The sequence below is a fragment of the Leptonychotes weddellii genome, unplaced genomic scaffold (genome assembly GCF_054177405.1).
Source record: "Leptonychotes weddellii isolate Sample4059 unplaced genomic scaffold, ASM5417740v2 HiC_scaffold_5725, whole genome shotgun sequence".
In the NCBI taxonomy this organism is placed as follows: Eukaryota; Metazoa; Chordata; class Mammalia; order Carnivora; family Phocidae; genus Leptonychotes; species Leptonychotes weddellii.
Genome location: NW_028025400.1, coordinates 1 through 10,739, shown reverse-complemented (window position 1 = coordinate 10,739; position 10,739 = coordinate 1). Strand labels below are relative to the sequence as shown.

Genomic DNA, 10,739 nt, shown 5'->3' with positions numbered 1-10,739 from the left:
GGAGTGGGCCCAATTCTGCCCACACATCAGAGTAGCCTCACTGAGGACCGGGGCTGCAAAGATTGAAGGAGGGACGGGAACTCGGCTGGAGCAGAATTCCTGAGTCAGGGGCATGCCTGACCCGTTTGTAGAACAGCCCAGAGGCAGGGGCAGCTCTGAGGGCCGTAGTAACAGGGGGCGGAGGGGCTGGATCCAGTGGGGTGTGCAGCCATCCTAAGGACTGGGGTTTTACCTTGAGGGAGGCGTGGCACCACTCCAGGGCTTCGAGCAGAGCTGTGACCAGGTTTGCGGTGGGAAAGGGTACTCTGGCCCCAGCGTGGAGAACAGGTGGAAGGAGGGGCACGGTGGGGGCAGAGGCCTGTTAGGGGTCTGTTGGCGGAGATTGAGGCGAGAGGGGACGGCGGCTTGAACCAGGGCGCTCTGCAGAAGGATCTGTTGTGACCAGAGCGTCAGCTGGAGGCCCTGGTGATGTTGGGGTGCGAGCAAAAGAGGGGTCAGCCAGGACCCCAGGCTTCCAGCCAGAGCACCGGGAAGGAAGGAGTAACCTCTAACCACCAGCTGAGACGCGGTAGGGGAGGAGAGACCGGGGGTGTTACAGGCGTCCGGGAAGCTCTTCCGGCCCAGACTCGGCTTCGAGACTGGTTGTTCGGAGCCCCAGGGCCGGTGCCGGGACCGCTCACGGCTGCCGTCAGCTTGTGGTCACGTCACCCACCTGACATCCATGCCCCTGGAGCGTGAATGTGGCGGCGTCCGCTCGTCCTGCAGGAGCTGGAGTCTTCTCAGAGAACCTTCCTTCTTGCAAGGCTTGTGGAGCGTCTTGCTGAGGAAGTGGTGCTCGGCGGTCCCAAGGAAGGCAGGTCCGCCTCTGCAGGGAGGAGGGGTGGGCTGTGGTGCGGCTCCGGTATAAGGCAGCCCTGACCCACCCCTCTTGCCCCCAGGCCTGTCTGTCCGCCCTGCCCACCCCCATCCTCGAGGTCTAGCTCACCTGATGCTTCTGCCGTTGGGCTCCGCTCTCCTCCCCGCTCTGAACGGTGGCTCGGTCCATGCGCCTTGGTTGGCCCTTCCCGGTGACATTGTTTGCATTGCCTCACGTCCTTCTTCTCACGGGTTTTAGGACCTCCTGTTTCCCAGCTCGCGAGCTCCTGCAGGATCTCAGGGGAAACGGGAGCCGGATACTTACGGCTCTGTGAGCTAACGCATTAGTCACCAATGGTGGCTTTAACAAATTAAGGCAAATCAACACGACAACCCAGATCTATTCTCTCACTGTTCTGGCGGTCAGAAGTCCCACGTGTGTTGGCAGGGCTGTGTTCCTTCAGGAACCGCTTGGGGCTTCCTTCCCAGCGTCTGGAGGCGACCCCCACCTCACTCCAGCCTCCGCTTCTGGTACCACCACCTTGTGTGCCTCGGACCGTCCTGCTTCCCTCTTAAGTGAGCCTTGTGGTTCCCTTGGGCCCACCTGGATGCCCTCCTCACCTCGGGATCCTTTACGCGATCACATCTGCAAAATCCCTTTGCCCTGTGAGGGAACAGATTCGCAGGTTCCAGGGATTAGGACGAGGCCGTCTCTGAGGGCTGTTCTGGGCGCGTTGCAGGTGCTTTATCTAGTGCTTTCAGTGGCTCTCTGAGGCAGAGACTTGATGCAGGGTACGGACGAGGAGCGTGGCTGAGCTGGGCTCCGAGGCCGCCACCCACCACGCATCCCTGCTCAGGTGGGACGCGAGCCTCCCTGCTGGAGACCGGCACGCTCTCACAGCTCCTCACAAAGACCGCAGTGGTTTCCGGGGGCTGCCATCATGAAGTACCACAAACCTGATGGTTTAAACAACAGAAACATACTGTCCCAGCTCTGCAGGCTCGAAATCCCAAGTCAAGGGCTGGTTCCTTCCGAGGGCTCTGAGGGACGGATCTGCCCCAGACCTCTGTCCTTGACTTGCAGGCGGCTGTCTTTTCCCTGTGTCCCCCCATATCATCTTCCCTCTGTGCATTCCTGTTTCTGTGTCCAAAGTCCCCCTTTTTACAAGGAGCCCCCTTTTATGTTGGAGTAGGGCACACCCTAAGTTTAGATTAACAAAACTTTTCAAAAGTTTTAACTTTGAATTTATTAAAAATTGAACGTCACTGTAACTTGCTTGCCTCGGTCACATCTGTAAAGACCCTGTCTGTCACTGTCTGAGGTACTGAGGGCTGGAACAGCAGCACTTCTGTTTGGGGCACACACCATTAACCCCCGACACGGGCCGTGCATCCTGAGGGTGGCCCGTTGCCTCCCCTGGCTTCCGGTGTTCGGCCTGGATGTGTGTTCTCCGCCAGCAAGCCGAATCTCCTTTGCATTCCTACAGTTCTCACGCCGTTCCGTGTCCTCGCAACCTCTCTCAGGCGAAGCATGGACTCTGTGTCCCGCAGGCCCTGGGCTCAGATCTTTGATTTCTTTCTCCAGGCCACGCCCCCTAGAGCGTAGTCTTTTGTCTCTCCCCCAGAATAAGCACTGGCCTGGAGTCATCAGATTCCTCCCTGCTCCTGCACAGGGCGAGCACGGAACCAGAGCTGTGTGTGGTGAAGTTACTCGTCTTTGTGCCGTTCGACCCAAGTCTTTTTCTCTTTTACAGCTTATGACTCAATACAACCCTTAGATGCAGCTTGAAATGGAATTTTCCTTATTGCTTATCAAAGAAAGGTCTGCACACCTGACACGAACATTGTGTTATATACACGTCACTTACGCATCATTTTAAAAAAGAAGAAGACAGGTCAGTGTGTGTCTCCCCGAGCGTGAGACCACACAGCAACCGTTTGAGGACATGGAGGGTTATTTTGTATTTCTGTTGCTCTTTTTCTTTCCTTCCCAGGAGAGGAGTTCATTACTTCGGAAATGGTACGACCTAATGATACAAAATAAGGATGACCTTGCCAAGATAATTACAGCTGAAAGTGTAAGTTCAGGGCCCTAACTTGCTCCCCTAAGAAGCTGTCCTGGAATGCTCAGGCTCAAGCCCGGGCAAGCCTGCAGCTAAAGAAAATGGGAAGTCCTTGCCTAGTGATCAGCTATGCCGTAATTATTGTGTCAGGCCTCACATTTGCTAGAACAGTTTGTATGTTCTACCCTTGAATGATATACGAGAAACATAGACGGAGCTGGAGCCTGTTACACTAACTGAAATAAGTCATTCTGAGGAAGACAGATACCGTAAGATTTCACTCATACGTGGGATTTAAGAAACAAAGAAAAAAAAAGACAAAGAGACAGACTCTTACATACAGAGAACAGCCTGGTGGTTGCCAGAGGGGAGGTGGGCGGGGAACGGGGGGACAGTAATAATAATAATCCTGGAGAAATAGATTTTGAGTGGAATTTTGTGAATAATGCTTTGCCACCATTCCACATTTTTTCTCTCTGATTGGTGTGGTTGACTTTCTTCACGCTGCGTGTGTGTGTTTAAAAACGTGCCAGAAGTTTCTCCATAGCTGTAATCATGGCTTCACAGCAGGGTCCCAACACCCTGCAGGCGTCCGAGGAGAAACAAGTGCGAAGTCGCCCTTCTAGCTGCCGGGGTGCAGACGGATTGTGGCCTGGCTTCCTGTCTCCGCCTGTCATTCGCCTTCTCGGACGCCCGCTGGGGTCGCGCATTTCCCATCGGTCCCGGGGGTTTGGTAACGGGAGAGTGTCTGCTCTGCGTGCCACCTGGCAGAGTCATGCCTTTGTCGTGAGACGCGGCGAATGTGTCCTTTTCTGATCCAGGGGAAGCCACTGAAGGAGGCGCAGGGGGAGGTGGTCTATGCAGCCCTTTTCCTGGAGTGGTTCTCAGAGGAAGCCCGCCGCATCTACGGAGACGTCATCCACACCCCCGCAAGAGACAGGCGGGCCCTGGTCCTCAAGCAGCCCGTTGGGGTGGCGGCAGTCATCACCCCGGTACGAGGTCCAGCAGGACGGGGACGGGGATGGGCAGGACGGGCGAGGTCCCGGGGTAGGAGATGGGGCGGGACTGGGATGACACGGCCTCCTCCCTTGTGAGGAGGTGTGGCCCCCCCCACCCCCCCATCCCCCGCCCCGCCGGCTCCGTCCGTCACCCTGTCCCGCGGAGGGGTGTGTGCTGGTCCCTCTGTGACACCCAGGTGCGGGGCGGTGAGTGGGAATGCCTGTTGGGTAACTCCTGCAGAGGCGGACGACCCACAGCAGGACCCGGGGCTTTTCTTCTAGGCCGGGCCTAGCACGTCGGAAAAGATCTTTTTTTTTTCCTAAGACTTAAGCTATGACACATTTAATGTCACAATGACCAATGTCACAAAGTCATGGCGTGGGGAAAATTTTATGCTCAGTTTACGATTATCATCCACAGCCCAGTATTAGCGTGCTGACCAGCGGGCACTGGGCCGGGTTCTGCAGGTGAGAAGGTCTCCAGATACAGTACTGCGTCTGCCTGGGTGGGGATGCGGCCCCTGAGGGGCGCCCCGCGCTCTCCTGGTGACCAGCCTCGTGTGGCTGCCGTCCACGACGTCCCCCGTCTACTCCTCGAGGGTGGCCGCTGGCGTCAAGACTGCTGATGTGTCAGACACCCCCTTAGCCCAGCCGGACCAGGTGTGCCTCAGAGCTCACTGTTCCCCAGCTGCGTGAGCCTGGGCGAGGTACTTAGCTTCTCCCGGTTTCCCCAGAGTAATGTCCTCGTTATTCCCCGGTATAGTAATACCGCAGCGGGTTGGGGTGAGGATTTCATTAATTATCATTTAGAAGTGCTTCCTAGCACAGAATGAGCACTGGACGAGGATTTGTCAAAATAAAAAAAAAATGCTGTTAATATAGATACGGTGATAAGTACAAATATCTATCCATAAATAGAGAGAAGGAGGTCATAAATCATCTGCCATTTTCAAAATTACCTTGGCTGGTATTTTCTCCCAGAGGGTCAGTGAAACTACGGCTTTCAGGCCTAATCCAGCCTGCTGCCTGTATTTATAAATAAAGTTTTATTGGGACCCAGCCATGCCCAATCCTGCACACACTGGCTGTGCCTGCCTCCACATCAGAAGCACGGAGTCGTTGGGGCAGAAACTGTACATCCCACAGAGCCTAAATATTGACCATCTGGCCCTTTACAGAAAAAGGTTGCCAACTCCTGGTGTAGATAATCTTGTACTGTTTCAAATTCTGGAAAGGTTTCCTATGCCTCCAGAGTCCCTGAGTTGACACCCAGGTGTCAGGTGTCCTGAGAGCTCACCTGAGCAGCAGCCAGAGAACCGCTGTGAGAGTCCGTTGGAGCAATGGAATTGTTGACTGACTTCCTGACCTGCCTGGTTTTGAACTATGGGGCAGTCCATCCTGTCTCATACTTTCTCTGCTCTCCTGACCCCAGTGGAATTTCCCCAGTGCCATGATCACCCGGAAGGTGGGGGCCGCCCTGGCAGCCGGCTGCACCGTGGTGGTGAAACCCGCCGAACACACGCCCTTCTCTGCCCTGGCCCTGGCCGAGGTGAGCCTCTCCCCCATGTTTGTGCATAGCTCACAAAGTCCAAGCTGGGATTATTTATCCAGGGCAGAAAGAAGCTGATTCGCAGCCTCCTTCTTTGGCTGCATCTCATGCTGGATGGGTTGTGTTTTAATTTCCTAGCAATTATTTTAAGTCAGATATTTGATTTTATTTTTTTAAGTGGGCTCCACACCCAGCGTGGAGCCCAACGCGGGGCTTGAACTCACGACCGTGAGATCAAGAGCGGATGTCCAACCGACTGAGCCCCCCAGGTGCCCTTAAGTCAGATGTTTTAGGAAAAAAACAATGGATGGGGGACTTCCTGACATCTGTAGACAATGTGTATTTTAGGCTGCCCTACAAATAGTACCTGTCCGTCACTTTTATTAAGTAAGCAGGCCCACGACTAAAATGTGGGCATTTCTCACATTTTAGGGAACCTCTTCTTTACCTCTGCCTTCTCCAGTTCAGTCAGCATTCAGTCAGGTCTCGCCATTCTCCTGTTTAAAACCATCCAATGGCTTCTCAAGTCCCCCAGAGTGAAGCCCAGACTTCCTACAGTGGTCTCCAAGGCCCTGTGAGATGCCACCCCCCAAGCCCCAATCCCCCCTCTGCCCTTACCTTACCTGTCACTCCAAAACTCCGTACCCCTCAGCTCTGGCCACTCTGGCCCCTTCCGCTCCTCAGACCACACCAGGCTCCCCCCGACCCAGCTCTACACCTGCCTTTTCTTCTTCCGGAAAGTTCCTCCCCAGATGCCACCTTTACAGGGAGGCTCTGCTGGCCCCCTTTTGGAAAATCACAGCCTCGGACTCCCGTGCTCCCAATCCTTTCTCTGCTTTGTTCTTCTTCCCGTAGCTCCGAGCCACCTGACATGCTGGCTATCTCACGGACACGAGCACGTCAGGTCCGCGGAGACGGGGACTCGCCTCTGTTTCGTTCACTGCTGAATGCCAGAACCTTCTACGGTGCCTGGGCCCGGGAGGCCCTCAGGAAATGTTCGGGGTAGGGAGGGCTTCCGAGCCGTGAGAGCCACACTGAGTGTGGGGGCCTGTTTCTGGCCTCGTCATCTGCATCCTTCCTGGGCCGAGAGTCCTCCTCCTTTGGGTCCCTGCGCTGCTGTCTTTGGCCCTGTGGTCGGCTGGAGAAGCTTCTAGAAGGCAGCAACAGTTGCCACGTTTGCTGTTCGGAGCTCTCAGGGACCGGGTGTGGCTCCAGACCCTCAGGGCACTTCCCCCAACAGCATCTTATTTCAGAGGCAGATTGGACATTTTAGTCCTATGGAAACGTTAACCGAATGGAAGGCTTCTTTTAGATGAGCTGTTACGGTTTGCCTTGAAATGATTCTTAAATCTGCACGATGTGTGTAAGTGAACTTACTACTAGACTCCTCAGGCGTGCAGAGTTAGCGGTGTGCTTCCTGCAAGTGACGGTGTTCAGAGCCCGCACTGATCTATGACCAGCAGACCCCTCCTGCTTACAAAATTTATTTGGAAACACACATCTGTGTTGATCGGAAAGGCTCAGGACCACGTGTTTTAAAAACCTCTATGAAGGGGCGCCTGGGTGGCTCAGTCGTTAAGCGTCTGCCTTCGGCTCAGGTCATGATCTCAGGGTCCCGGGATCGAGTCCCACATCGGGCTCCCTGCTCGGCAGGAGGCCTGCTTCTCCCTCTCCACTCCCCCTGCTTGTGTTCCCTCTCTCGCTGTATCTCTCTCTGTCAAATAAATAAAAATCTTTAAAAAAAAAAAACCTCTATGAACCTCATCCAGACTTCGTCAGATGTCGGTTCGGCCTCCTCGTGTCCTTTTATCGGGAGATGCATACGGCCAGCTGTCTCTTGTCATGACGTTGGCAGGGCTGCTGGTCAGTGCTGCTCATTTCTTTTCTTTTCTTTCTTTTTTTTTTTTTTTTAAGGATTTCATTTTTAAGGCATCTCTATACCGAACGTGGAGCTCCCTGCTTTTCATTTCTGAACCTAGTTTTTCCTTGTATTTCTAATTCTTCCCTGTGTTCCCTTACCTCATTTCCAGAATTTCTCTGATTCATGTTGTTCTTTTGTATCTTGATACTTCTTTTTTTCCTTCGTTGTAAGTTACCGCTTTGATCTGTTTTGTGGGCATGTCTTCTGGGAGTGCTTTTGTTGTCCACGAGGATGCTTTCTGCTCTTTAGTTTCTTATTTTCTTCTAATAATGTTGTATGGGATTTGATTTGGGTATTTTTCTGAGCGTTTACTTCATTTTTATACGAAGTTGGTTTCCCTAAGCTTCTAGCAGGAGGCCCGATTCTCTAATTCACGGGTGTCCTTTGTTTTCCCGCCCTGAGATTTCCGGGCTCCATTCCCTTTCCCGCTTGACCCGAGCCTGCCCCTCCTTTATCACCTGCTCTTGCATCGGGCAGCCCCAGTGCCCTCCCGGGAGCAGCGGTGGGCTGTTCTCCGGCGGCGGCCATAGACAGCTTCCTTCTGCGGCTCCTCCCGCAGGTGCTGACGCTCCCCGCTGTCCCTGGCTCCGCACCCACGGGTCAGGCGAAAAAGCAGGTTGCCAAACCCTCCCTGTTGCGAAACTTCCCGCGGGAGGGCTGCCTGGCTGCTTATCTCGGTGGTCTGGCCGGCCGGGCCTTTGCCCGAGGTCAGCGTCTTTGAAGCAGGTGCCCAGGCGGTCAGACCTTAGGTCAGCCCCGCGGCGCGCTGAGAAAGGACTGTCCTGGGCTCGCACTACATCCCGGTCTTGGAAGTGCGGCCTCGGATGCTGTGGTTTGGCTCTGTGATTGCCCTCTCTGCGTTTAGGAGGGGACTCGGAGAGAGTGCCACACTCCGCGCTTCCCGCCGTCTTCCCAGAACCCGAGGCGGATTTGCGCAGGGGTCACAGTCAGTGACATTCAGAAGTTACCGTGATTCCAGACGTGCCTGATCCAAAGAGGGCCGCGGCGGGTCAGCGTGCTGGCCCCGTCCTCCCTGGCACGCGGCGTGGGCACCAGCCCCCCGCGAGGCCTCCCGTTCCTCACCACTGCCCTGGGGGGCTCCCCCACGGGACGGCCTGCCACTGCCCCCCACACAGGAGGTGCCCCGGGAGTGCTCCCCTGCACCCTCTCCCTTTGCTTCTTCTACAGGTGAAACCAAAACTTCCAGAACTCTCCCTGGATTTTTCTCGGGAAAGAAATCCCAAGGGTTTTTTGTTTTGTTTTGTTATTTTTTTAAACAAAGTAGCATTAAAAATTAATTAAAATAAATTTAAACAAGAAAGTGGCATTAAAACCATGCTATAAAATATTTAAATGTGTGACAACACATTTAAAATCACTTCAGCATGAATAAGGATCTTATTTCAGTTCCAAACATATTCTTATTCTGTCCCCAAAGCCAGCTTAGTTGTTTTTTTTTCCCCCATTATGTTTTGGATTAAAACCTCTATTTCTCTTTTTCTGTTTTTCCAGTTTGATCATTTGCTGCCCCCTGTTTGCTGTTTCTCTTTATAGCTTGCAAACCAGGCTGGAATTCCGCCAGGTGTGTACAATGTTATTCCCTGCTCTAGAAAGAAGGCGAAGGAAGTAGGGGAAGCGCTTTGTACTGATCCTCTCGTGTCCAAAATTTCCTTTACTGGCTCGACAGCGACCGGAAAGGTACGTGACCTATAGGAGTCTCAAAGAAAACAGATGTCATTCTAATATTTTCTCTCTCTAGAGAGAGTAGGAAAATACTAGTTCATCTTTAGCACCCTTCTTAGGGAGATCTGCAGTGGAGGGTTAAGAGGTCTGTGGGATAAAGTAATGTCTGATCACCATCCAGAGACATTTTGGATGGTGTCCCTTACTTACCGTGACATGACAGAGGTCCTCTCGGACAATACTGAGGCATTGGGGTGACCAGAGTTCCCATTATTAGTTGCATGTAAAGTGGCTGAAGGCTCTCCGTTTTATGTCCTCAGTTCTGGAATGCACGTTTCTTTCATAATCTAGAATTAAAGGTTCCAGAAACATACAACTGATGTTGAAATGGACGTCTTAGAACTGAACCAAAATTGTATTCAGTATAAAGGTACTTACAGAAACAGAAAGGTCTTTTTGTTTCCTTAAAAAGCTTTATAATTGTGCATTGAGTTAGCAATTCTATTTCTACAAATTTATACTGAGAGAATAATTGCAGCGTTATTTTGAATAGCAAGGGATTGGAAGCCTAAATTTCCCACAGATGGGGGCTGAATAAATAAGTTTATGGAGCAGCCATGCAATGGAACTTTAGGCCGGCATCTAAAGGAATGTTCTAGAAATGCGTGTGCTACCATGAGAGAATCTTCACGGTATAGTGTTACCCTGGAGGAAGAAGGTATAAGGTGTTATGAACATGTTAAGGTGTTCCAGATATGTGGTTAATTGGGAAGATAGAGCAGATTACAGAACTGTATAAATCTACCATTCTGTTTTCTTTTCTTTTTTTTTTTTTTAAAGATTTTATTTATTTATTTGACAGAGAGAGACACAGCGAGAGAGGGAACACAAGCAGGGGGAGTGGGAGAGGGAGAGGGAGAAGCAGGCTTCCCGCCGAGCAGGGAGCCCGATGCGGGGCTCGATCCCAGGACCCTGAGATCATGACCTGAGCCGAAGGCAGATGCTTAATGACTGAGCCACTCAGGCACCCCCTACCATTCTGTTTTCTTAAAAAAAAAAAAAAAGAAGTGCATCTATATGAACCTGTGTATGTGGCCAAATTCCGGATCAATATACTTTAAAATTTTATCAGTGGTAAGCTAAGGGTGTGGGATTCTGGGTGATTTTATTATCTTCCCTATGTTATGATTAAGCCTATTACCATGTAATTTTTAATAGGTAGTACACTACATGGTGCAAGAAGCAAGGCAGTGTAAACATGCTTATGTTCAGAAGGCTCTCGCCTGCCCCTGACTCCCTCCCTTCTGTCCGTGTAACTACTTTGAATTTCTTGTAGCCTTCCTCCTGTGTCTTTATCGTATACAAATATATGTTCTTTTTTTTTTAAAGATTTTATTTATTTATTTGAGAGAGAGAATGAGATAGAGAGAGCATGAGAGGGGGGAGGATCAGAGGGAGAAGCAGACTCCCCGCCGAGCAGGGAGCCCGATGCGGGACTCGATCCCGGGACTCCAGGATCATGACCTGAGCCGAAGGCAGTCGCTTAACCGACTGAGCCACCCAGGCGCCCAATGAAACTTTATTTATTTATTATTTTTTATAAAGATTTTATTTATTTGACAGAGAATGAGAGAGAGAGAGAGAGCACATGAGAGGGGGGAGGGTCAGAG

The 10,739-nt window shown here is 52.1% G+C and overlaps 1 protein-coding gene across 1 annotated transcript; it reads left to right on the top strand.

The window, feature by feature from the left end:
• Positions 1–372: 372 nt before the first annotated feature.
• On the top strand, positions 373–9,114 carry LOC102734290 (succinate-semialdehyde dehydrogenase, mitochondrial). The gene is made up of 4 exons (XM_081811125.1): positions 373–2,933; positions 3,740–3,910; positions 5,349–5,465; positions 8,941–9,114. The coding sequence occupies exons 1-4, from the start codon at positions 2,802–2,804 to the stop codon at positions 9,097–9,099; spliced, it is 579 nt and encodes a 192-aa protein (XP_081667251.1). The 5' UTR covers positions 373–2,801; the 3' UTR covers positions 9,100–9,114.
• The last annotated feature ends 1,625 nt before the right edge of the window (positions 9,115–10,739 follow it).